The sequence below is a fragment of the Macaca mulatta genome, chromosome X (genome assembly GCF_049350105.2).
Source record: "Macaca mulatta isolate MMU2019108-1 chromosome X, T2T-MMU8v2.0, whole genome shotgun sequence".
Lineage (NCBI taxonomy): Eukaryota > Metazoa > Chordata > Mammalia > Primates > Cercopithecidae > Macaca > Macaca mulatta.
The window spans coordinates 160702000-160728187 of NC_133426.1; the positions used below are offsets into that span (position 1 = coordinate 160702000).

General features: G+C 53.3%; 2 protein-coding genes across 21 annotated transcripts in view; one reads left to right on the forward strand and one right to left on the reverse strand.

Moving 5' to 3' along the window:
- Positions 1-9472: 9472 nt before the first annotated feature.
- G6PD (glucose-6-phosphate dehydrogenase) lies at positions 9473-26182 on the reverse strand. 10 transcript variants are annotated; one of them, XM_077987643.1, is made up of 13 exons: positions 26063-26182; positions 24649-24776; positions 14329-14366; positions 14127-14235; positions 13350-13567; positions 12503-12661; positions 12200-12325; positions 11742-11835; positions 11108-11294; positions 10636-10871; positions 10455-10531; positions 10254-10346; positions 9473-10156 (listed from the first exon to the last, which is right to left on the reverse strand). In XM_077987643.1, exons 2-13 carry the CDS (start codon positions 24766-24768, stop codon positions 10066-10068), a joined length of 1548 nt encoding a protein of 515 aa, XP_077843769.1. In that variant the 5' UTR covers positions 24769-24776; positions 26063-26182; the 3' UTR covers positions 9473-10065.
- Positions 19755-26188, forward strand: part of IKBKG (inhibitor of nuclear factor kappa B kinase regulatory subunit gamma) — a 37181-nt gene continuing 30747 nt past the window's right edge. For 4 of the 11 annotated variants that reach the window (XM_077988944.1, XM_077988942.1, XM_077988954.1 and 1 more), the window contains exon 1: positions 19784-19965. Coding sequence is in view for 1 of the 11 variants with exons in the window: in XM_002806446.4 (XP_002806492.2) it covers positions 20862-21050 (189 nt within the window). In the remaining 10 variants the exon portion in view is untranslated. Of the gene's footprint in view, positions 19966-20851; positions 21051-26188 lie in introns of those variants that run through there. The other 7 variants (XM_077988937.1, XM_077988950.1, XM_077988939.1 and 4 more) reach the window with 6 other exon arrangements.

Consider the following 26188-nt stretch of genomic DNA (forward strand, 5'->3'; position numbering starts at 1 on the left):
TTTTTGTATTTTTTAGTAGAGACGGGGGGTGCTGGACCTTTAAATCAACAAGCAGGTTACTGGTATCTTTGCCCTGAGAATACGCTGGTGGTGCTTGTGGCTGCAGCATTTACCCCAAGATAACTTTGCTATGAAATATCTCGCTTTTATTATTTTTGCATCGTTCTAGTATATCGACTTTGGAAATGAAAGACATCATTCTATTTATAGCATTCCGTTTTTAGTGTTGGCATTTCCATTGACAGAAAAAATTAATTCTTGATTGCTGAAAATGTCAAATCGTAGAAAATGTAGCATTCCTATGCATTTCGTTAACACTGTTCTCCAACAGTTGTTAGCTGAAGATTCATCTGATGAATCAGATTTTTCCAAAATAGATGATTCTGATGTTAGTTCTGTTTAGAAATAACTCCAAGTACAGTTTTTATATATTAGTTTCACATTGAAAATCAGTCAGATTTGCTTCAACCTCAAAGAGTGTGTTTATGTAAAAATAAATGAGCACTGGCAGCCTCCGCCTCCCATGTTCAAGCAATTCTCCTGCCTCAGCCTCCCCAGTAGCTGAAATTACAGGCGCCCGCCACCACACCTGGCTAATTTTTGTATTTTTAGCAGAGATGAGGTTTCACCGTGTTGGCCAGGCTGGTCTTGAACCCCCGACCTCAGGTGATCCACCTGCCTCAGCCTCCCAAAGTGCTGAGATTATAGGCGTGAGCCACGGCACCCGGCCGGCTTTTCAATGGTATATGGGAATGAGCTGCTTGGTCAGCTGGATAAATGTACTGTCAGCCTCAGGACTGCCTGCATTCACCCTAGGAGGCAATCAAACCCCATATAATGGGTCATGAGATACTGGAACATCACTGTATTGCTGGCTTTGGAGAAAGATGGATTTTTTTTTTTTTTTTTTTTTTTTTTTTTTTTTTGAGACAGAGTTTCACTCTGTCGCCCAGACTGGAGTGCAATAGTGTGATCTCGGCTCACCGCAACCTCTGCTTCCCAGGTCCAAGTCATTCTCCTGCCTCAGCCTCCAGAATAGCTGGGATTACAGGCATGCGCCACCATGCCCGGCAAATTTTGTATTTTTAGTAGAGATGGGGTTTCTCCATGTTGGTCAGGCTGGTCTCGAAGCCCCAACCTCAGGTGATCTGCCTGCCTTAGCCTCCCAAAGTGTCAGGATTACAGGCGTGAGCCACTGCACCTGGCCAGTTTTTTTTTTTTTTTTCCCTGAGACAGAGCCTTCTCTGTCACCCAGGCTGAAGTGCAGTGACACAATCTCGGCTCACTGCAACCTTAGCCTCCTGGGTTGAAGTGATTCTCCTGCCTCAGCCTCCCGAGTAGCTGGGAATACAGGCACCTGCCACTAAGGAAGGAGACCACTACTACTCCTGCTGCCCTCCTCCCCCCACCTTGCCTAGTTCACAAGACAGGAGGAAAGAGAGAAAGAAACAAAAGTAAGATAAATAGCCAGACAACCTTAGCACCACCACCCGGCCCTAGGAGTTAAACAAAGTAATAATAATAACATCAACCCCTGGCCTAAACTACTTGTGTTATCTGTAAATTCCAGATACTGTATGAAAAAAGCATTGTAAAACTTTTTGTTAGCTGATGCATGTAGCCCCTAGTCACGTTTCCCACGCTTGCTCGATTTATCACGACCCTTTCACATGGACCCCTTAAAGTTGTAAGCCTTTAAAAAGGCCAAGTATTTCTTTCTTGGGGAGCTCGGCTCTTAAGACGCAAGTCTGCCGACGCTCCCGGCTGAATAAAAAACCTCTTCCTTCTTTAATCCGGTGTCTGAGGAGTTTTGTCTGCGGCTCGTCCTGCTACACCACCAAGCCTCGCTAATTTTTGTGTTTTTAGTAGAGACGGGGTTTCACCATGTTGGCCAGGCTGGTCTTGAATTCCTGACCTCGAGTGATCCACCTGCCTCATCTTCCCAAAGTCCTGGGATTACAGGTGTGAGCCACCATGCCCGGCCAAAAGATAGATCTTGTCTCATTATCCTGCCAGAAAGCTCCCTGAGGCTGAACATCTGAAAAAAGAACCCAAACAGAAAGAAGACCCCTGACATTTGCTGTGTACAGCGCTACTCAGAATTATTTGAAGAAAATGTTCAATTTCCTTCTTAATTTCTTCATTGACTCACTGGTCATTCAGGATCATATTGTTTAAGCAAATATTTCCCATAAATACCCTCAGCTCTGTAGGTTACACAAGTCTCTGTCATGACCACAGTCAGCCCTTTGTATTTGCAGGTTTCACATCCTCAGATTCAATCAACCTCAGATAGAAAATATTTGAAAAACAGCAACAACAACAACAACAACAACAACAACAACAACAACACATAACAGCACTGGGTAGGTGTGGTGGCTCATGCTTGTAATCCCAGCACTTTGAAGGGCCAATGAGGGCAGATCACCTGAGGTCAGGAGTTCAAGATCAGCTCGGTCAACATAGCAAAACTCCGTCTCTGCTAAAAATACAAAAATTAGCCAGGTGGTAGTGCGTGCCTGTAATTCCAGCTATTCAGGTGGCTGAGGCACAATAATCGCTTGAACCAGTGAGGTGAAGGTTGCAGTGAGCTGAGATTGGGGCCACTGTACTCCAGCCTGGGCTACAGAGTTGGACTGTCTCAGAAAACAAAACAAAACAAAACAAAACAAAACACCAAGCAGCAATACAGTGAAACAACTATTTACGTAGTATTTATTTTCTATTAGGTACTATAAGTTATCTAGAAATGATTCGATTATTTCAAGTATATGGGAGGGTTGGGTGTGGTGGCTCACACCTGTAATTCTGCACTTTGGGAGGCCAAGGCAGGAGGATTGCTTCCGCCCAGGAGTTCAAGACCAGCCTTGGCAACATGGCAAGATCCCATCTCTATTAAAAAAAAAAAAATAGAAATTTAAAAAGTATATGGGAGCGGCCGGGCATGGTGGCTCACGCCTGTAATCCCAGCACTTTCAGAGGCCAAGGCGGGCAGATCATGAGGTCAGGAGATCGAGACCAGACTGGCCAATATGGTGAAACGCCATCTCTACTAAAAATAGAAAAATTAGCTGGGCATGGTGGCATATACCTGTAATCCCAGTGACTCAGGAGGCTGAGGCAGGATAATCGCTTGAATCTGGGAGACGAAGGTTGCAGTGAGCCGAGTCTGTCACTGCACTCCAGCCTGGGTGACAGACAAGACTGTCTCAAAAAAAAAAAAGTATACAGGAGGATGTGCGTAGATCATATGCTGTGCCATTTTATATGAGGCACTTGAGCATCTATGGATTTTGGTACCCCAGGTGTCCTGGAACCAATCCCTGTGGATACCAAGGGAAGACTCCACTGAACTCTGCCACTACAGACAGTATGTAAGCAAATGAGTGTGGTTGGGTTCCCACAAAACCGTATTTACAAACAGACAATGTCTACTTAGGTGAGCTGCACATTGACCTCTTTAGCTCATTATTCCTTCTTGCATCTCAAATTGTTCCATCTAGTACTGGGTTTCTTCTGCTTGAGGCACACAGTTTTTGGTGAGAAAATGTTGGTGGCAAATTCTCTGCTTTTGTTTGCACTTCACCATCATGCTCTTTTTTTTTTTTTTTTTTTTTTTTTTTTTTTTTGAGACAGAGTCTTGCTCTTTTGCCCAGGCTGGAGTGCAGTGGCACAATCTAAGCTTACTGCAACCTCTGCCTCCCGGGTTCAAATGATTCTGCCTCAGCCTCCCACGCAGCTGGGATTACAGGCAAGTGCCACCACGCCTGGCTAATATTTGTATTTTTATTAGAGATGGGGTTTCACCATGTTGTCTAGGCTGGTCTGGAACTCCTGACCTCAGGTGATCTGGCCACCTTGGCCTCCCAAAGTGCTGAGATCACAGGTGTTAGCCACCACGCCCGGCCAGCAACCATCATGCCCAGCCAGCAACCATTATATCTTCAAGTTTTGCTTCTGCCTCACTTGCTCTTTTCTGTTTCTGTGAAATCAGTTAAATGCACGGAACACCTTCTCATTCTCCTTGCGGCTTCTTCCTCTGTCTTCAGTGTCTTCCCTGAACTTGTCTTTCTGGGTTGTATTCTGAATACTTTCTTCTGAGCCAGTTTTTGGTTCCCGCATTCTCTCTTTCATGTTCCGTAATTTGCCACTAAACCAGTCCATCTACTTTTAAACTTACAAGCTCATATTTTACCTTTTTTTGAGACAGGGTCTCACTATGTCGCCCAGGCTGGAGCACAGTGGCTTGATCTTGGCTCACTGCAACCTCCGCCTCCTGGCCTCAAGTGATCCTCCCATCTCAGCCTCCTGAGTAGATGGGACTACAGGCACTTGCCACCACACCCGGCTAGTTTTTGTATTTTTTGTTGCCCTGGCTGGCCTTGAACCCCTGGGCTCAAGCAATCCCTCTGCTTGATCCCTCCCAAAGTGCTGGGATTACAGGCATGAGCCTTGCAGCCAGCCTAGATGCTTCTATTTGTAATTTTCAGATACTCTATTGGGTTTACCAGATAGAGTAAGTTGGCAACATCACTTTATACAGTTTCCTGTTCTTTGCATCTGTCCCACCATGACTTCTTATTTCGTTAAATTTGGTAAGTACGGTTATTTTATGATGTCTGGCTAACAATTCCAGCGCTGGAAGACTGCATGATCTGTCGCTATTGCTCATTGTTTCTCTTGCAATGTTGTTTCTTGGTGCGCCCAGTTATCTCTGATGATGTGCTTGCTCTCATGCTTTAAAAAGTACCTGTATGAGGAAGGAGTCTCTCCTGAGAGGGTTAGCATTGGGTTCTGCCAGACTGGGCGTTGGGGAACTGCCCATTCAGGATCCCTTAAGCCAAGTGAAAGGCTTAGGATTCCATGGTCAATCCCGGGGAATTTGAACCCTGGCTCAGTTGCAATTCTGGGTTTACTCTCAGTATGATGGGGAAGCAAGTTGGGGGCCTCAAGATTTGATTTCTGTCCACTTCGCTTTATAAGGCTGTCAAGGAAAAGTTCCTGGGTGGGCAAAGGCAACTTGGGGGTTAATTTATATAATGGGGGTCCTAGTTTTCTCTGAAAATTTTGGCCTTACAAATATATATGTGTGCATATACATATTTATATATACATTATATATATATTTTATATTTATGTATACATCATATATATTATATATCAAATTATATATATAATACATATGTAATTTGAGATGGGGTCTTGCTGTGTGGCCCAGGCTGGAGTGCAATGGTGTGATCATGGCTCAAGCGATCCTCCCACCTCAGTCTCCTACATAGCTAGGACTATAGGTGTGTGCCAACATGCCTGGCTAATTTTTGTATTATTTAGAGACAGGGTTTCACCATGTTGCCCTGCTGGTCTCGAACTCTTGGGCTCAAGCAACATGCCCAAAGTGCTGGGATTACAGGAGTGAGACACTGTGTCCAGCCATAGAGTCTAACTGTCCTTACTGAAAGCCAGAATTCAGTCTGCTTCTTGTTCCCTCAAAGCTTCCTCAAGTGTTCTAGCAGGGGAAAGCAATGAAGCTCTAGGAGGCAAGAGGCCTTCTCAGGGACCCCAGCTTTGGCCTGTATGTCTGGGTGTGGTCCTGGGATGGTCTGGTCAGGTCTCATAGCTGAGTTTCTCAGCTTCTCTTCCTGCAGCACAGGAAGGACAATCCCTTCCGGCTGCTTCTCACAGGGAGAGGGCAGTGGTGAGCCTAGAAAATAAAGGCCCCAAGTCAGCCCCGCCCCATTTGTGCCTCTCCCTCTCCTTTTCTGCTCCTCAGAGCAGACAATGCAACAGTCGCCGCCACGCAGCTCAGCCTGAAGACCCCTTCTCCACTCCCATCCCTTTCTGGCTCAGCCACCGAGCAGTGGGCCAGGCTCGGATGGAAGGAGGGAGAGGAGCTGGAGAGAGTTTTAAGTACTCTCTGGGCTTCTCACATTGCTGGTTTCAGTGGTTGCTGGACGCAAATTGATGTGATGTCAGACACTGGCAGCAGAGGAGCTAAGGCATTTGGGTCTGTGCTGCTGTGGCACCTGGGACTCAGTGTGAAGGGGTCAGGCTAGGTTTGAAATTCTCCTCTGGCTTAATTTGCAGGTCTGGGCTGGGAGGTGAAGCTCTGAGTACACTACGAGTGTCAGAGGTCTGGCAGGGGGGCTCTTTCCAGTTCCTGCCCACTCCCACGTGGGGTGAAACCTTGAGAGATGAGACACCAATCCAGGGCCTCTGAAGACCCACGAGGTAGAGTACACTTAAGAGTAAATTGTTGACTGGGTGCAGTGGCTCACGCCTGTAATCCCAGCACTTTGGGAGGCCGAGGCGGGTGGATCATGGGGTCAAGAGATCGAGACCATCCTGGCCAACATGGTGAAACCCTGTCTCTACTAAAAATACAAAAATTAGCTGTGTGTGGTGGCGCACACCTGTAGTCCCAGCTACTCGGAGGCTGAGGCAGGAGAATCGCTTGACCCCAGGTGGTGGAGGTTGCAGTGAGGTGAGATTGTGCCACTGCACTCCAGCCTGGTGACAGAGCAAGACTCCATCTAAAAAAAAAAAAAAAAAAAAAAAAAAAGACTAAATTGCAGCCAGGCACGGTGGCCCACGCCTGTAATCCCAGCACTTTTGGAGGCTGAAGCAGATGGATCACGCGGTAAGGAGTTCAAGATCGGCCTGGCCAGCATGGGGAAACCCCGTCTCTCCTAAAAGTAAAAATTAGCTGGGCATGGTAGTGCGCACCTGTAATCTCAGCTACTCAGGAGGCTGAGACAGGAGAATCGCTTGAACCCGGGAAGTAGAGGTTGCAGTGAGCCGAGATCGTGCTACTGCACTCCAGCCTGGGTGCCAGAGCCACACTCTGTCTCAAAAACAAACAAACAAACAAAAAAACCCACACAAAAACAAACAAAAAACCTGGTAAATTGCCAGACTGGGCGCAGTGGCTCATACCTGTAATCCCAGCAGCTTGGGAGGCTGAGGCGGGTGGATCACCTAAGGTCAGGAGTTCGAGACCAGCCTGCCCAACACGATGAAACCCTGTCTCTACTAAAAATACAAAAATTAGCCGGGCGTGGTGGCATACACCTTTAGCCTCAGCTATTTGGGAGACTGAGGCAGGAGAATCACTTGAACCCAGAAGGTGGATGTTGCAGTGAGGCAAGATCACACCAGTATACACCAGACTGGGTGACAGCAAGACTCCATCTCAGAAAAAAAGGACATTGCGGGCCAGGCGTGGTGGCTCACGCCCATAGACCCAGCTACTCAGGAAGCTGAGGTAGGTGGATGCCTGAGCCTGGGAGGCGGAGGCTACAGTGAGTTGTGATTGAGCCACTGCACTCCAACCTGGGCAACAGAGTGAGATCCAGTCTCCAACAACAACAAAAAAACAAATTGTAACTGAATTCTTTGGCATTGCAGACAGAGAAGGGGTGAAAACAAGGCTCCAGCCTTGAACTGGTCAACAGGGGTCGGGCAGGCTGAGTGAGTCACCCTGTGGAATGGACCAGGGTGGATCTGGGCTCACAGGCAAGGGCCTCAGTGCTCCTGTGAGCTCCAGGGGGCTGGGGAGGACTGCCTTCTTGTTCAGGGTACAGCTCCTGTAGTGTGTTTTCTGGGGCTTATGTCCCTGTCTCAGTGTAGGCACCCGCAACTGAGGCAACAGTGGAATGCCCTGGCCTGATCTCTCATTTCTCTCCCATTGTGGCCCCAGCACTGCCCTCACCTGGGACCTCCTGCCTCCACCCAAGTAGGTGCTCAGAGCTGACGGGACAGTTGCCTGTTGTCCTCCACCTCCCAGGTTCAAATGATTCTCCTGCCTCAGCCTCCCAAGTAGCTGGGACCACAGGTGCCTGCCACCACATCCAGCAAATTTTTGTATCTTTTTTTGTAGGGACATATTTTTGTCATGTTGGCCAGGCTGGTCTTGAACTCCTGGCCTCAAGTGATCTGCCCACCTTGGCTTCCCAAAGTGCTGGGATTACAGGCGCGAGCTGCTGCACCCAGTCTTACTTGGGTGTTGTGCCCTGTCCTGGAATCTAACCTGCTTAGCCTTGCCACACCCCATCAGTCCCCAGCCCAACCCAGCTTTCAGCCTTGCCACAGCCCCTTCTGGAAGCCACAGGAACCAGGACAGAGGACTAAAACCACTGCCCCGTGGCGGAAGCTTGGCCTCCAATCTTATGCACACAGAGCCCATAAGAGCCCATGACCTGGCCTTGGCCCCCATCAAGCTCCTTTACCTATCTAGGGTCCAGGTGAACTTCGTATACTTCCTCCCTCTGAAAACTCAGAGGTGCCACTCCCCATGCAGGGGACAGGAAGAGCAGGAATTGAACACCGGGATGCAGCGTGTATGTCCCTGTTGCCACAGGTCTCACTAGAGGCCTCCTTCATCCTAGGACATCGGGCCCTGCTACCTGCAGGGCCCAGGGTGTGCGTTCTCACCCGTGCTGCAGGTAGAACACTCCTGCCTGGCCACTTCCAGGCCACTGGTTTGCTCTCCGCAAAGGACAAAGGCCAGCACCACCTGGTCATTTTGTTCCCTGCTGGCCTCACCTCCTAGAACCGAGGCCACGAGTACAGGTCTTGCACCATAGTGTCTGGTCTTGCCATCTCCCTGGCACGACACATGCTGCACTGAGACACCCAGGGGCTGCTGCCCGTGTGGGGAGCAGTGTAGGGGCTGAACAGCGGCCCCCAAATGCATGTCTCCTGGGAGTTCCCGATGTGACCTTATTTGGAAATAGGTGGTCTGCAGATATCATTACTTGAGTTAGAAGCAGGTCATACTGGAGTGGTGTCTTTACGAGGACACAGAAGAGGAGAAGCCGTATCATGGTGAGACCATGAGAAGACAGGCAGAGTGAGTGGAGTGAGGTGACCACCAGCCCAAGATGCCTGGTTCCCCAGGAGCTGGAGAGGGCAGGAAGGACCCTCCCCTTGGGCCTCTGACGAGAGTGCTGGAACATGGACTCTGGCCTCCAGAACTGGGAAAATCAGCCTATGCTGAGAGCTGCCCGGTGAGTGGCACTTGGTTACGTGCCTTGGCAGCCCCCAAACTCGGGCCCTTCTGCCTGGAAGGGGCGGCCGGGCCGTAGCTGTGTATCACTGTGGACCATCCCATCCCCCTTGGCCTCTGATATCAGTTACAAAACCCACCCTCTCTCCTTCCTAAATACTTCTGGGATCTGTGGACTGGCAGTGTTGCCGAAAACCATCTTGGGTGGGGCAGGGACATGGACAGTAAGAGTGGAAGGTGACCCCACGTCCTTGCACCTCAAGCCGGTCTCACAATGACAATATGCGTGGAGTGGAGGGGAACTCAAGAAGTGTCTCCGACACCAGGCATGGTCACGGCTGGACATGGGGTCAGAACGAGAGGTGAGGAACCCAAGGTGGGGAGTCCACAGAGGAAGCACCCGGGTGACTCAGGGAGTGGGACGAGGAAATGGGTCCTCAGGGAAGCAAATGACAAGGGGACAGGAGGGGCTGTTTGCGGATTTAATGGCAGGGGATTGAGGTTGGGAGGAGTCCCAGCTGCTGCTTCTGCTTTTCTTGTAACAGGGAGGCTGCCTATGGGTGGCACAGGGTGGCCACGGAGTGCAGAGTTGGTGGGACAGGGGACATCCAGGGGCTCAAGATGTTGCTGGTGACGAGGAATGTCAAGTGGCACTGAGGCTGGCAGGTTCTCTCACGTGGGCGCTCGCCCCTTTCCTCCCCCTCGTCCCTCCCTCCTGCCCCAGGCCCCACTCAGGAGTGAGCCCCAGTGACCGAGAAGCTCTGGGACAGACGAATGGGCACCCTCCTCCTTCCTTCTGTTGGGCTGGAGTGAGCGCAGGAGGTGGCTCAGCTCCTGGGCTCAGGCAGGGTCTGGAGGGGCCAGGATGGTCTCGAGTGCTTGGCAGCTGAGGAATGTAGCTGGGCTTGGGTAGTGGCAGCAGCGAGGGGCGGGCCAGGGTGGCCGGAGCCCAGGGCCAGGAATGTGCAGCTGAGGCCAATGGTCCCAGAGTCCTCCCGACTCAGGGTTGGGCGGCGGGAAGGAGGGTGGCCATGGCGAGGGTGGAGGTGGGTGCCCAGGCCTCAGAGCTTGTGGGGGTTCACCCACTTGTAGGTGCCCTCATACTGGAAACCCACTCTCTTCATCAGCTCATCTGCCTCCATGGGGCCTCGGCTAGAGAGTGACGGGTGGAGGAAAGGCATGAGGCAGCTCCGCCCTCAACCCGCCCCTGCCTGCTGGGCTCTGCCCCCAGACCCTACCCTTTCCTCACCTGCCATAAAGGTAGGGGATGGGCTTGGGCTTCTCCAGCTCAATCTGGTGTAGCAGTGGAGTGAAAATACGCCAGGCCTCCCGGAGCTCGTCGCTGAGGGTACATGGTACGGGGCTTGGGAGGCCGGCACACAGGGAAGGAGGGAGGGCAAAGGCCACCCCATTCCCCACAGGCACACAGGGGCCAGCAGCTGGGCCTCACCTGCGCACGAAGTGCATCTGGCTCCCGCAGAAGACGTCCAGGATGAGGCGCTCGTAGGCGTCAGGGAGCTTCACGTTCTGTGAGGGTGAGGGTGTCTCACTCATGTCACTGCCTGCCATCATGCTGAGTCCCCCGGGTCCAGGCCCCCCACCCTCCATGCTGCTCCTTCTCTGTGGGGCACCTTGTATCTGTTGCCGTAGGTCAGGTCCAGCTCCGACTCCTCGGGGTTGAAAAACATGCCTGGCTTCTTGGTCATCATCTTGGTGTACACAGCCTCATTGGGCTGCACGCGGATCACCAGCTCGTTGCGTTTGCACTGCTGGTGGAAGATGTCACCGGCCACATCATGGAACTGCAGCCTCACCTCAGCCTTGCGCTCGTTCAGGGCCTTGCCACAGCGCAGGATGAAGGGCACTCCTGCGTGGCAGAAAGGGCAGCCTCAGCACCAGCTCTCGGGGTGTGGACCAGGGCGTGAGTGTCTCAGTGGGAGCTCCAGTGCCCACACAGGCAAACGTGAAAGCAACTATAGCAGGGTCCCGTGTCCCGCACGGCTGGCTCCCCTGCCCAGCAGCAAGCAGGTCTGACCCCAGCGAGGGGTGTCTCCCGAGGGCATGCCCAGTTCCGCCTTGCTGGGCCTTGAAGGTGTCACCTACCATCCCACCTTTCATTCTCCACATAGAGGACGACGGCTGCAAAAGTGGCGGTAGTGGACCCGTGGGGCACCGTGGGGTCGTCCAGGTACCCTTTGGTGGCCTCGCCCTCTCCATCGGGGTTCCCCACGTACTGGCCCAGGACCACATTGTTGGCCTGCACCTCTGAGATACATTTCAACACCTTGACCTGGGAGAAAGCCAGGGGAGAGAATGGGCCCCTTGGGTGTTGAGCTGGGGTGCAGGGATGACTCTGGCCACAGATGCGCAGCCCTCAGGGCAGAAGGCGGCCCCTGCTTGGCTCTGCTCACCTTGCCAGAGGCCCAGCTCAGGGCCCCTCCCTGAGGGCCCTCCAGGACCACCCTGGTCCATCTCAAGTCTATTCTGATGGACAAGTTGAGGCCCAGAGAGGCAACGGCCTTCCCTAGTCACACAGTGACTGTCAGACCTGGGACATGACAACTTGGGCTTCGTGACTGCCAGTCCAGGTCACCTCTGGGAGGCCAAGCTGTGCTCAGAGCTGGTGACTTCTCCGGGGTTGAGGACACTTGCTCTACGTGCACACCCCTGCTCAGTGCCTCGTCACAGATGGGCCCGTGACGGGGCGTGGTCCTGGGGACTGGGGTACACCCCCCACCTTCTCATCACGGACGTCATCCGAGTTGGTGGAGGCGGGCTTCTCCATGGCCACCAGACACAGCATCTGCAGGAGGTGGTTCTGCATCACGTCCCTGGGGACAGAGGAGGCCGGGGCTCGCCTTAGCTCCCGGCCCTGTTCACCTGGTTCAAGGGCGTGGGGGCCCCAAACAAGGCTTCCTAGTGACAAGCTGCAAGACTCACTTCCTGGCCCCCCTTGTCTTCCAGGTCCTCTTAAATCAAGGAAGGACATGGTGATGCTGTCACTGAATCATGAAACCCTGGGGTGCTTGGCTGAGTTGGGGTCCAGCCCTTTCCAGCCCCGTCTGACAGCTCAGACACTCAGGTTTTGAACTGCATGGTGAGGAGAAGCTCCCTAAGACAGGGAAGGGCAGCCCTGCAGGGTTACTGGCTCTGCCACCCTGTGCCAGCCTCCCAGGAAAGGGGAAGAGCTCTCACCGGATGATCCCAAATTCATCGAAATAGCCCCCACGACCCTCAGTGCCAAAGGGCTCCTTGAAGGTGAGGATCACGCAGGCGATGTTGTCCCGGTTCCAGATGGGGCCGAAGATCCTGTTGGCAAATCTGCAGGGAGGGGCAAGGTGGAGGAACCGCCCTTGGTCCTCTGTGGTGCAAGGGCCACATGTGAGGGGTCACCCTTGTCCAAGTTCTGGAGGAATACGTCCTCGTGGAGGCAGTGGGCCAGGTGAGGCCCCTGAGCACCACCCCCACCCTGGTCCCCCAGCCAGGGCTTGGCCCCACCTCAGCACCATGAGGTTTTGCACCATCTCCTTGCCCAGGTAGTGGTCGATGCGGTAGATCTGGTCCTCGCGGAACAGGGAGGAGATGTGGTTGGACAGCCTGTCGGAGCTCTGCAGGTCCCTCCCGAAGGGCTTCTCCACAATGATGCGGTTCCAGCCTCTGCTGGGAGCCCGGAGCTGTGTTACCCCCTTGAACCCCTCTTCAGGGAGTGAGGGTCAGAGCTGCATCATTCAGGTGCCCTCCCAGGGGAGTAGGGGTCAGAAACTCCTCGCCTCCATGGCCACCTCCCCTGCCTTGTGTTCCCAGGTGACCCTCTGGCTCAACACCTTCTGGGAAGCCTTCCTACCCTGGGTGCCAGGGTGGTGTTGCTGGCATGCTGCTGGGGGCCCGTTCCCCTCCTGCCTCATGCTGGGTCCCCAGTGGGTCGGAGTAGCCTGAAGGCCCATAGGGGAGCAGAAGGAGGAGGCGTCCAAGGCATGGCTTCCTCATTGGTTTGAAAATGAGAAGAGGACCCTTGCTTTACTACCCCTGCATTCAAAGCCAGCCAGAAAACAAGAGCCTCTGCCTGGGTTGGGAAACCACCCAGCGTGGGCCATGCTGCACTCGCGGAGCGAGGCTGCCACCCTGCGGCCTGGCCGGGCCTTTGGGGAAGCAGAGCAGGCAGGTGGTGAGCGTTTCGTGGAGCGATGCTGCCACCTTGTGGTCCCAGTGGGGATGGCCCCGGCACCATGGATGCTGCAGGGGACAGACAGGCTGCCTAGATCCCCGGCCCCTGACACAATCGCGGTGGGGAGCACTGCCTGGGCCAGCCTGGGAGGCAGGAAGGGACGGCAAGGACAAGCCTTACATCTGACTCATGCAGGACTCGTGAATGTTCTTGGTGACAGCCTCGTAGACGGTGGGGGGCAATGCCAGGTAGAAGAGGCGGTTGGCCTGTGACCCCAGGTGGAGGGCATTCATGTGGCTGTTGAGGCGCTGGTAGGAGGCTGCCTCATCGTACTGGCCAGCCACATAGGAGTTGCGGGCAAAGAAGTCCTCCAGCTTGAGCTTCTCCTCTGGGGTGGCCTGGGAGACACGGACGGACAGACAGAGACAGATGTCAACCCCTGTCTTGGAGTTCGTGTGTGTTGTCCCAGGGAAGTGGAGGGTCTTCCCTGGAGGCCCAGGGAGGGTGCCCTCAGAAGTCAGTGTCCCCATCCCACACTGGGTTCAGCCCCATCTCAGCAGCTCTGCACATCCAGAGAGAGGGAGGCCAAAGGAGGCAGCACAGACACTGTCCCAGGCTGGAACCCTTGTGCCTTAGGACACAGGCCAGATTTCAGTACATTTTGACCTGGGAGAAATACACTGGAGAAAGCTCTCTCTCCAAAATCATGACACCTAACTGTGATTGGCAGAGAAAACGCAGCAGAGCACAACAGGATAGGACCCGTGAGTCCTGGTCATGGAGCTGGTAATGGGGGTCTCAAGGAAGTACAAGAGCGGGGGGGGGCGGGGCAGGAGGCGAGGAGAGCATCCCGGGATGGGATGGGGGGAGGTACCCTGGTGGCCACCTGAAGCTGGCCATGCTGGGGGCTGGCAGAGAGGGCAGAACCAGGCCGGGGGAGGCCCTGAGGCCACTCACCTTGAAGAAGGGCTCACTCTGTTTGCGGATGTCAGCCACTGTGAGGCGGGAGCGGGCGTAGCCCACGATGAAGGTGTTTTCGGGCAGAAGGCCATCCCGGAACAGCCACCTGAGGGCAGAACAGCCGTAATCAGTGCGGGCAGGGCAGGACCAGGCCTGTCCCTGGCGGGAGGTCACAAGGGCAGTGGGGGGACACACTTACCAGACGGTGGGGTAGATCTTCTTCTTGGCCAGGTCACCCTGTGGCAGAGGGAATAGGTGTGTGGTTAGAAGTGGCTGGGGACACAACCTACATACATCATCCTCCACCCTTGGTGATCTGGGCACTACTCAGGATCACTACTGGGCCATAAGCATATCTGTCTTGCCTGATATACAGACAGAAGAGCCCCGAGATTCAAGCCTGTGCCAGCTCTCCACCCCTGACCCAGAAGGCATAAACGCATCTCCTGTGTTCCAGAAGAAAGCCTGAAAATTCAATTCAGTAGAACTAAGGGACGACAGAAGTATCATGTAGCCAAATTTGTGAGATGTGACCTCAAATGCTTACATTAGCAAAAAAGAGTGGCTCAAAAATAAGGAGCTAAGCATTTCACTTAAGAAGTGAGAAAAAGGGCCAGGCGCAGTGGCTCACACAAATAATCCCAGCAGTTTGGGAGGCCGAGGTGGGTAGATCACCTGAAGTCAGGAGTTCAAGATCAGCCAATGTGGCAAAACCCCATCTCTATTAAAAATACAAAAATTAGCCAGGTGTGGTGGTGGGCACCTGCAATCCCAGTTACTCAGGAGGCTGAGGCAGGAGAATCACTTGAACCGGGAGGCGGAGGCTGCAGTAAGCTGAGATTGTGCCAGTGCACTTCAGCCTGGGTGACAACAGTGGGACTCCATCTCCAAAAATTAAAAAAAAAAAGGTGAGAAAAAGCATAGAATTGCAAGCCAAATTACAAGGAAGGAAATAATGACAAGTAAAATTAATAAAATGAAAAGCTAACCCAAAGAAAAGATGAACGAAGCCGCAAGTTGGTGTTTGAAAAAGACTAATAGAAACAGACAACCGTCTGGCATGGCTGCTTTTTTAAAAGGGCATAAACAACTGGTACAATAAGACAAAACCCCAGACAGGAAACAAGAGAGGGTTTTATGAATTTTATTCCTTGTCTGACAACCTAGATGAGATGGACAAATTTCTAGAAAAATCCAACCTACTAAAACAGACCAATGGGGCTGGGCACAGTGGCTCACGCCTATAATCCAGCACTTTGGGAGGCCAAGGCGGATCACCTGAGGTCAGGAGTTTGAGATCAGCCTGGCCAACTGGCAAAACCCCGTCTCTACTAAAACAGAAAAATCAGCCAGGTGTGGTGGCTAATAATCCCTGTAATAAATAAAGCCTGTAATCCCAGCTACTTGAGAGGCTGAGGCAGGAGAATTGCTTGAAACCCAGAGGTGGAGGGTGCAGTGAGCCGAGATTACACCACTGCACTCCAGCCTGGGCAAAAGAGCGAGATTCCATAAAAAAAGAAACAGGCTGGGCGCGGTGGCTCATACCTGTAATCCCAGCACTTTAGGAGGCCGAGGCGGGTGGATCATGAGGTCAAGAGATTGAGACCATCCTGGCCAACATGATGAAACCCCATCTCTACTAAAAATACAAAAATTAGCTGGGCAAGGTGGCGTATGCCTGTAATCCCAGCTACTCGGGAGGCTGAGGTAGAAGAATCACTTGAACCCGGGAGGTGGAGGTTGCAGTGAGCCAAGATTGCACTACTGCACCTCAGCCTGGGCAACAAGAGTGAAACTCCGTCTCGAAAAACAAAAAACAAAAAACAAGAAAACAACCAAACAGCCAGGCACGGTGGCTCACGCCTATAGTCCCAGCACTTTGGAAGGCCGAGGCAGACGGATCACTTGGGGTCAGGAGTTCGAGACCAGCCTGACTAACATGGAGAAACCCTGTCTCTACTAAAAATACAAAATTGGCTGGGCATGGTGGCCCATGCCTGTAATCCCAGCTACCCAGGAGGCTGAGGCAGGAGAATTGCTTGAACCTGGGAGATGGAGGTTGCGGTGAGACAAGATCAAGCCATTGCACTCCAGCCTGGGCTACAAGAACGAAACTCCATCTCAAACAAACAAAAAACAGAGCAATGGACCTGAGAGGGGACAATGGCCACAAATCTTCCTACATAAACCACCCCCTCGCATAGAGTGTTGCCAGTGGGTTCTACCAAAATGCAAGCACAAGAGAATTCCAGCCTGAAGCAAACTCTTCCTGCAGAAGGAAGAAAGGGGAACACTTCCCAAGCCACCTTATGGGGCCTACAGAGCTTTGGTATGGAAACCTGATGAGAAAGGCACATGGGAAAACTCACACGCCTCATTCACACACACATGCAGATGCAGAAATCCCACATGAAATATCAGCAGGCTGGGCACAGCTCACACACGCCAGCACTTTGGGATACCAAGGTGGGAGGATTGCTTGAACCCAGGAGTTTTTCTTTTTTGACCCCCCCCTTTTTTTTAAGACATGGTCTTACTCTGTCATCTAGGCTGGAGTGCAGTGGCACAATCTCAGTTCACTGCAACCTCTGCCTCCTGGGCTCAAGCAGTCCTCCCAACTCAGCCTCTAGAGTAGCTGGGACTGAAAGGTACATGCCAAAACACCCAGGTAATTTTTTGTATTTTTTGTAGAGACAGGGTTTCCCCATGTTGCCCAGGCTGGTCTTGAACTCTTGGGCTCAAGTGATCTGTCCGCCTCAGCCTCCCAAAGTGTTGGGAGTACAGGCATGAGCCACTGTGCCCCACTAACCCTGTCTCTTTAAAAAAAAAGAAAGAAAACATCAGCAAACCAAATCCTGCAATGTTAAAAATGGTAACACATCACAACCAAGTTGGGTTTATTCTGTAAATAAAAAGTTTGTTTGATATTAACATAGGAAAAAAATCAATCATTGAAATTCACTGTATTAGGAGATTAAAAAAAAAACCTCTAAGAACTCTCTGCCTACTGCTATTTTGCTTGTTGAAATCTAGCAATCTTGCTTAACCCAACAAATGTAGATAAAGTGTTTCAGAAATTACCTATTCATGATAAAACTCTTATCAGAGGAGGAATACAAGGGAACTTCATTAACTTGATAAAGAGCATCTATAAAATACGATTATGGCTGGGTGCGGTGGCTCACGCCTGGCAGCACTTTGGGAGGCCAAGGCAGGGCATTGCTTGAGGTCAGGAGTTTGAGATCAGCCTGACCAACGTGGTGGAACCCCATTTCTACTAAAAATACAAAACTTAGCTGGGCGTGGTGATGTACGCCTGTAATCCCAGCTATTCAGGAGGCTGAGGCAGGAGAATCGCTTGAACCCAGGACGCAGAGGTTGGAGTGAGCCAACATCGCACCACTGTAGCCTGGGCAACAAAGCTAGACTTCGTCTCAAAAAACAAACAAACAAAAAAACAAACAATAAAAACGCCCAAAACCATCATCCTTACAAATACTACAGGCATCACACTTATGGGAAATGTTGAAATATTAATAATTCCTTTAAGCAATCAGGAACAAGAAAAGTGCAGTAAGGCAAGAAAATGAAAACAGCTAAGGTTGAACTGTGAGGTGGTGCGGGTGCTCCCCGACAGTCTGCAAGCCTCTGATCAAGTGAAACACACACCTAGCATGTGACCTGGCCGTTCCACTCTAGGTAGTACCCAAGAGAAACGAAAGCGCAAGTCTACACAAAGACCTGCACACGAATGGTCACAGCAGCCTTAGTTCATAGCGGCCCCAAACTGGAAACATGTCAAACATTTGAATTAACACGTGACCCAGCAAACTGTGCATTCATACAATGGATACTACTCAGCAACACTGGGAAATCACAGCATCAGAGATGCAATCCTCTGTGAGCTCCCTCACATGGAGTTCTGGAATAGGCAAAACCAATCCATTGTGACAGAAATCAGATCAGCAGTTGCCTGGAGCAGGGGCAGACTGGTTGGGAATGGGTACCCAGGAACTTTCTGGGGAGATGACAATGGCCTTTATTGTGATGAGGGTGTAGAGCCAATTGTACAGTTAAGATTTGCGCACCAACAAAAGAGGGCGAGAAAACCAACAATGAAGCGGAGGGTGGGCAGTGGGTCAGAAATCACCCTTTGGGGGCCAGTGACTGTGAGGGCCCCAGGTGAGGGGGCTTCCTGGGTGCAGAGCATATTCTGTTTCTTGATCTAGGAGCAGTTTCTGTGGCTGTGCTGAGTTTGTGAAAAGTCATCAACAAGCTAGATCTGCACCATTCGTGTTCTTCATGACATATATTTTCTTTTCTTTTTTTTTGAGATGGAGTCTCACTCTGCCGGCCAGGCTGGAGTGCGGTGGTGCCATCTTGGCTCACTGAAATCTCCACCTCCTGGGTTCAAGTGATTCTCCTGTCTCAGCCTCCTGAGTAGCTGGGACTCCAGGCACCTGCCACCATACCCTGCTAATTTTTGCATTTTTACTAGAGATGGGGTTTCCCCATGTTGGCCAGGCTGGTCTCGAACTCCTGACCTTGTGATCCAGCTGCTGTGGCCGCCCAAAGTGTTGGGATTACAGGCGTGAGCCACCATGCCCGGCCCATGACATATATTTCATTAAAACACAGTAAAAACTAATAGTCTGGGCGTGGTGGCTCACGTCTGTAATCCCAGCACTTTGGGAGGCAGAGGAGGGTGGATCACCTGAGGTCACGAGTTCGAGACCAGCCTGGCAAACATGGTGAAACTCCATTTCTACTAAAATACAAACAATTATCCAGGTGTGGTGGTGCGCGCCTGTAGTCCCAGGTACTCGGGAGGCTGAGGCAGGGGAAGTGCTTGAACCACGGAGGTGGAGACTGCAGTGAGCCAAGATCACGCCACTGCACTCTAGCCTGGTGAAAGAACAAGACTCCATCTCAAACAAACAAACAAACAAAAATTAGCCGGGTGTAGTGGCAGGCACCTGGAATCCCAGCTACTCGGGAAGCTGAGGCAAGAGCATTGCTTGAATCCGGGAGACGGAGGTTGCTGTGAGCCCAGATCGCGCCACCAAACTCCAGCCTGGATGACAGCAAGACTCCATCTCATGAAAAAAGAAGACATGCCCTTCAAAGCGATCAGGCACTGCAACCATGGATGGGTCCATTTCTGCAAACCATTACAGAATGGGGGCCAAGCCACCAGGACAAATGCACCCGCCCAGAGCCAGGCGGTTAGGAAGCCACCAGAGGGCTTCCAGGAGGGAAATTGCTATGGTGTGGGTTCCTTGTGTGCTTGCGCTCTTCAGGGGCCCTGCTCCGCTTCCGACCCTCCTCAGGTGAGCTCAGTGCCAGGACTGCAGCCACATGGACCTCTCACTGCTGCATCCTTCAAAGTCCAGCAGACGACCCCTCACCTTGGGGTAGGAGCTCCTCCACTCAGCTCCTCACAGCACCCTGCCATAAGCGGGGCTGGGGAGGGGAACACTGCCCATGTCACATCAACTCACGGTTGGCCCCACACACAGAAAGGACCAGCTTGCTGGGAACTGGACCCTGAAATAAACGGTAAGAACCACAGCCTGCAAATACCTCTAAGCCTCACCCAAAGCAGGTCATGTTTGCTCATGACCAAATTCCAGAAGATTGGGAGGCATCAGGACAGACTCCAGAAAGGTGCTGGTGGCAGAAAGGTGCTGAGTCACAGCAGCCCCACGCTCCAGGCTGTTTGTTTCTGCTGCTCCTTTTGGGATTAACTGCAGATTGAACCTGCTCACCTTGTTTCAGCTCAGCCCCTGCAACCGACTATCTGCTGGGCTCCAAGTCACCTGAGAGGCGAGGTGAGGTAAGTCGGAGGACAGCGGGGGTGGGGGAAGGCAGGCCGCTCCCTCCCATGGTTATGGGGAGCTAAGCTAAGCTAAGCTGAGCCGGACTGAGCTGCTCTCCTGAGGGCTCAGGGGTAGCCCTGCCCTCCCAGCTGGCTGCGACGCTCTAGTGGGATTTTCTGGAGGAACAAACACGAAAAAACATCGGGAAACCTGACAGCTTGGTCAGGGGTCTACTCGCACCACATGGGTGGGGGCAATTCAAGGGGTCCTTAGTGAAAAGCAGCTGGGAGCTTCTCCTCTTCCCCATGCCCTCCTCTCTCCCGAGGACCACAGCAAGGGAGGGATCTGCCCAAGGACACAAGGTGACTTAGCAGAAGCAAGACATGATGAAGATCTCCAGCTACTGATCTCTGGCTAGGCCAGGGCAAAGGGACCTGGGACATGACCTGTCTGTTTTATAAACCCAAATCGCTGCAGCCCTTGTCTTGGCATGAGTGTTTCATGGTAGAGTGCAATGCCTGCTGGAGGGCCAGCAAGGGTGGGCCATCCCTGGCCCACCCATCCCCAAGGGTCACTGGGTTCAAGGACCTGCCCAGACTCCCTGGGTGGAGCCCTGGGCCTTGGCAGGGGCCCAGTTGGTTCCTGGCCACTGGGTCCAGAGAACCTGGGGGCTGCTGAGTTAGTTCAGCTGAAAAACCAAAAAAAGGGCCTCCCTCCTATACCCAGGGGCTCATGAGTCACCGGGGCTTTGGGGAAGTGCCAACATCATCATGACACAGCAAGAATCTTATCAGACCAATGGGGAAGTCAGCCCAGAAAAGTTCCGAGGAAAGTGGGGGCGGGGGCCGCTGGGTCATCCCTCACACAGGCTCATCATTGGGATGCGTCCTGAACGCCCATCAAGCCCAAGCCCATGGCCCTTGTGATCCAGGTGAGGAAACTAAGGCCCAGAGAGGTGAATACCCTGCAGACTCTCAGTCCCAGTCTCTTCCCCTCACTCCCTGTGAGGCTCTCCGGCCTCATCGAGGTCCCATCAGGTGGGGAAAGATGCTGTTCCAGGTGCACACTGGTCTACAAGGCCAGAGCTTTCTGGAAGGGGGCAGTAAGTACCTCGGCTCTCTTTCTGGTAGGGGTGGGAGTCCTGAGAAGGCGGGAAGTGGCCCACTTGGTAACTCTGAGGTGCCATCAGGGCCCCCAGGAAGGAAGCTGGGTGTGTGCGCAAGTGTGAGGTAAGCTGGCCAGGGAGGAGGAAAGGACAGAGGAAGGCCACGTGGGTCCAGCCTGCCCCAGGGTGTCCCGCTTGCCCAGGCTGTGGGTCTGCCAGCCACTTGCCTGCTTTCAGTTTCTAGGTCATGCTGAGCTTGTTCCCAACTTGGGGCTCCGGGCATTTGCTCTTCCTTCTGTGTGGGTGCTCTCCAGGCCCTCCTCGTGGGATCTACGTGCTCTGGGGGGCTGGGGACACACGGCCCACGTGTATCTTCTGAAACACACGCCAGCCTGTGCTCTTGCTCGTCTGCTTACTTGCCATAGTTTCCTGGCCACAATAACACATAGGTCCCATGAGGAGGGCAGGGACTGGCTGTTGTGGCCCAGAAGTACCCAATCGCTGTCTGCTGAATGAATGGAGAATGGGCTGCTTTCCTGGAGCAGCACATTCTAGGATCGTGTGCCCTCAAGTGCCACCCTGCCTACCTCCCACATTGAGTGAGGCATCAAGAGCAGAAGGAGCCTGGGAGCGGGAGCTGTTCCAGGTGCTGCCTGAGCACACCACCTCCCACCTCCCCCTCCAGCAGGAAGAGGAAGAAACAAACCACGAGGCTCTTCAGAGACAGGACCCCTTGTCCCCTACCCACAGTGCTGGAGCTGGCACTTCCTATTTCTGCTTTGAAAGCCTCAGGTTGTCACTCTCAGAGCAGAAGAGAGCAAAGGGGAACCCTACTGATTTCAACAAAACAAAGTTGCCCAACCCCAAGCTGGCCACAGGCGAAGGCAGTGAAATGACACAATCAGCTTGGAAAAGCCTAAGGACCCTGGGCACTCTTTTCAAAAGCTGTCATTTGCTATACGAAATGCTGAGGTTCAGGGAAAGGAAAACACTTGCTCCAAGTCACACAGCAAGCTTGCATGCTCTCAATGAGGTGTCTAATAAGAGCTGAAGGCCTGGAGTCATAAGCCATCATTACGGTCTGAGTTGCTCTGTTGCAGTGTCCCTGTGGCAGCATGGGGTGGGGACGGGGAAAGGAGGAGAAAGCAACCTCAGTTACCTTCTCCTCCAGTCTGCTTCTTGGACTAAGGGCTTAACAGTCAGAGTCCTAGCTGTTAAGGTTTGTGGCCGATGAAGGTATGGCTCTTTTTATTTATTTATTTTTTTGAGATGGAGTCTCACTCACTCGGTCGCCCAGGATGGAGTGCAGTGGCGCCATCTCGGCTCACTGTAAACTCCACCTCCCGGGTTCAAGCGATTTTCCTGCCTCAGCCTCCCAAGTAGTTGGGATTACAGATGGGTGCCACCACACCTAGCTAATTTTTGTTATTTTTCTTTTTTTTTTTTTTTTGAGACAGAGTCACACTCTGTTACCCAGGCTGGAGCGCAGTGGTGCGATCTCTGCTCACTGCAAGCTCTGCCCCCTGGGTTCACGCCATTCTCCTGCCTCAGCCTCCCGAATAGTTGGGACTACAGGCGCCCGCCACCACGCCCGGCTAATTTTTTGTATATTTAGTAGAGACGGGATTTCACCGTGTTAGCCAGGATGGTCTCCATCTCCTGACCTCGTGATCCACCTGCCTTGGCCTCCCAAAGTGCTGGGGTTACAGGCGTGAGCCACTGCGCCCAGCCTTTTTCTTTTTGTTTTGAGATAGAGTCTCGCCCTGTAGCCAGGCTGGAGTGCAGTGGCACGATCTCAGCTCACTGCAACCTCTGACTCCCTGATTCAAGCGATTCTACTGCCTCAGCCTACTGAGTAGCTGGGACTACAGGCACGTACCACCACGCCCAGCTAATTTTTGTATTTTTAGTAGAGATGGGGTTTCACCATCTTGACCAGGATGGTCTCGATCTCTTGACCTTGTGATCCGCCTGCCTTGCCCTCCCAAAATGCTGGGATTACAGACGTGAGCCACCGCACCTGGCCAATTTTTGTATTTTTAGTAGAGACTGGGTTTTGCCATGTTGGCCAGGCTGGTCTCAAACTCCTGACCTCAGGTGATCCACCTGCCTCGGCCTCCCAAAGTGCTGGGATTGCAGGCGTGAGCCACCATGCCCGGCCAGGTATGGCTCTTCTGAGGGGACCAGGCTGAGGCTGGGGATAAGGCCAAGTCCAATCTACTGTGGGCTCCACCTGGGTACCTCTCCCGGGTCTCAGGCTTACGGGGAGTCAAAAGACAACGGCCCCTCCTTACTCTCCCACTGGCAGAGCCCTTCTCCCTCGGCTGCCTCATTCCTTTTTGGCTCTCCTTTTCTAAGTTCTGATCAGAAGTACAAAGGTGTCAAGGAGTAGGTTTGGCAAAGTGTGACAACGCGTTGTCTATGTGAACAAAGAACCACTGAGCTCATCCAGCACTGAGGGGCGCACAATGTGGCAGAGCTAACTAGTTTTGACAGAGCTCCTTCTCAAGTTACAAGGTAAGTTAATGGCAAAGGTGGTCATACAGTAGTGAGCAGACAGATTCTTGAGTGCATCCAGGGTTAAAAGTGAAAACTGAGACCACGTGTAATTTGAGATGAAGCCCTTGTTCCACCAGCCCCTGCATAGTCTCACTGCCCCATGGGACACAGGGGAGGGTGCTCTAGTCTGGGGTGATGGTTGTCCTAGGACCACCCCTCCTTCCCCTCCCACGGAAATCCTCATGCTATACTATTCTTTGGTCTTTCCTATGAGTGCAAAATGGCGGTTCCACAAGCTGGACAATTGGGGCCAGGTGGGGTGAGGCAGAGCTTCTTGGTAGGCTTTCGAAACTGAGGCAAAGAGATAGTGTTTAAAGAAAGGTTGAGTGTTTGTATTGACAGAACTTGAAGTGTTAGTGAAGAGGCAGAGATCAGGCCTCAGATCCTGCCTTTGGAACTCACTTGTTAAGGCATGAAGAGGTTTGAAATAAACCACAGAATGAATAGCATTCCCTGTTTTCCCCAAGAAGTCCATCTAGACAGTCCCTAAAGAGCCTGCAACTCCAGGACTAAGGGCTACATTCAGAGGCTAGGCACAGGGTTCGGAAATGTCCTGTGGCCAGGTGCAGTGGCTCACACCTGTAATCCCAGCACTTTTGGAGGCCGAGGCGGGCGGATCACTTAAGGTCAGGAGTTTGAGACCAGCCTGACCAACATGGTGAAACCCTGTCTCTACTAACAATACAAAAATTAGCCGGGTGTGGTGGTGCATGCTTGTAATCTCAGCTGTTCGGGGGGCTGAGGCAGGAGAATCGCTTGAATACAGGAGGCCGAGGTTGCAGTGAGCCAGTATTGGGCTACTGCACTCCATCCTGAGCGACCAGAGCCAATCTCCGTCTCCAAAAAAAAAAAGAAATGTCTTGCAAGTGCACATGCACATCAGGTAGAGCTGGGATGATCCTGGCACACTAGCAGGAGCGGGAGGAGGAGCTCAACTTAGCAGAGCCTGTGTGGTCCTGCAACAATTAGTTGGAAAAGCTGAGGCATGGAGCAGGCACTTCCTGGCTTTCAAGACTGGGGCCTGGGAGAGACTCACCGATGCACCCATGATGATGAATATGTGTGTATCCGACTGATGGAAGGCATCGCCCTGGAACAGCTCTTCCCGCAGGATCCCGCACACCTGGGTCCGGCTCAGGGCCACCTGCTCTGCCATGACGCTGTCTGGTAGAAGAGAGGCTCGTTAACAAGGCAGAAGAACAGGAGAGCATTGAGAAGTTAGCCCTTTTCTTGAGAGTTCCTCTGGGGTCTCACCGGGATGACACCTGATCACCCAAGCCACTCCTTGTGAACGGCTGGGCATTGGGGAGTGCTTGATGGGTTAGAAACTGCTGGCTCTGGGCTCCAGCCACACTCTCCCAGGCAACCTTCATTCAGGGTGTACATTACAAAATTACCCAAAGCATTGGTGGATTCCGGCTAGAGCATAAATTCTGGACAACCAAGTAAAATCCTTGTGGGGCACGGAATTATGCGCCCAGGACCATTCATTCCCGACTGTAGCGGGAACTCCACAATGACCTGGACCAAGGGACATGATGCAGATGCCGGAGTTCAGCTCCAGCCCTCCCCTTGCCAAGCTGGGAGACCCCGGCCGGCAAGTCCCCTTCGCTCTCGGGGTCTCAGGGGCTCAAGAGAGGAGGTGCGGGGTATAAACGGATTAAGACCCTCTCGAACAAACAGCGTGTGTTTTACCGCCGCGCGGCGCAGCGCCGGGCAGTACGCTCCTCCGGCTGCGCGGCGCCCGCCCGCCCGGTTACCTGCGCTTCGTCGCCGCCGCCCTCCGCGCTCGCAGCCCCGAAGTGTACGGCCGTTTCCGGGGGCTGAGCCCCGCCGGCCCATTTAATCTGCGGGGGCGGGGGCGGGGGCGGGCGCCTGGGCTGAGCTGACCCGCCTCAGGCGAGGCGTGCGGGGCGGGGCCTCGACCGCCATCCCTCGTGCGGGCGGGGCGGCGACAGGGCAGGTGCGCGCGCATCCCAGGCCAGCCCCGCCCCTCGGGCACCTGCGCTGGAGGCCGGCCCGCCGGCTGCCTGCCATACCCGCTGCCGCTGCTCCGCATCCCCAGTGTCCGGCGGGCACGGGTGCAGCTCCGCGTAGTGCTCCCGCATCCCCATCGCCGCCCAGGCCAGGCCCCGCCCCTACTGTCCGGTTTTCCCGCCTGCCTCGGCGGCCTCCCGCACTCGCGGAGGGCTCCGCTTCCGCCGGCAGCGTGGCCACGCCTCCTCTGGGCTGTCCCTCGGCTCCTGGGCGGGGCCTTCTGGCGCGCCGCTCCCCCGGGAACCCTCGCCCGTTCGCGGTTCAAGCCGGCCCTATTGGGCAGTCTCTTCTTGACTCCTCCCCCGGAGAGGGCGGGGCGGCCGAGCGCCCCGAGGCTAGACGCCGCCGTCCGAGAGACGAGGGGGCGTGTAGGCCGTGACGCCCTGCAAAGTGGCCGGTGTGCTTATCATTACCGAGCTTCCGCGGGCCTGCAGAGCCTGGCTGACTCAGACTTCTCTCCGGAGCGGGATGCGGCCTTACCGCGACCTCGCACTTCTCGCCGGCTTCCCGTGTTCCCGGGGCGGGGCTTGTATGTTTTT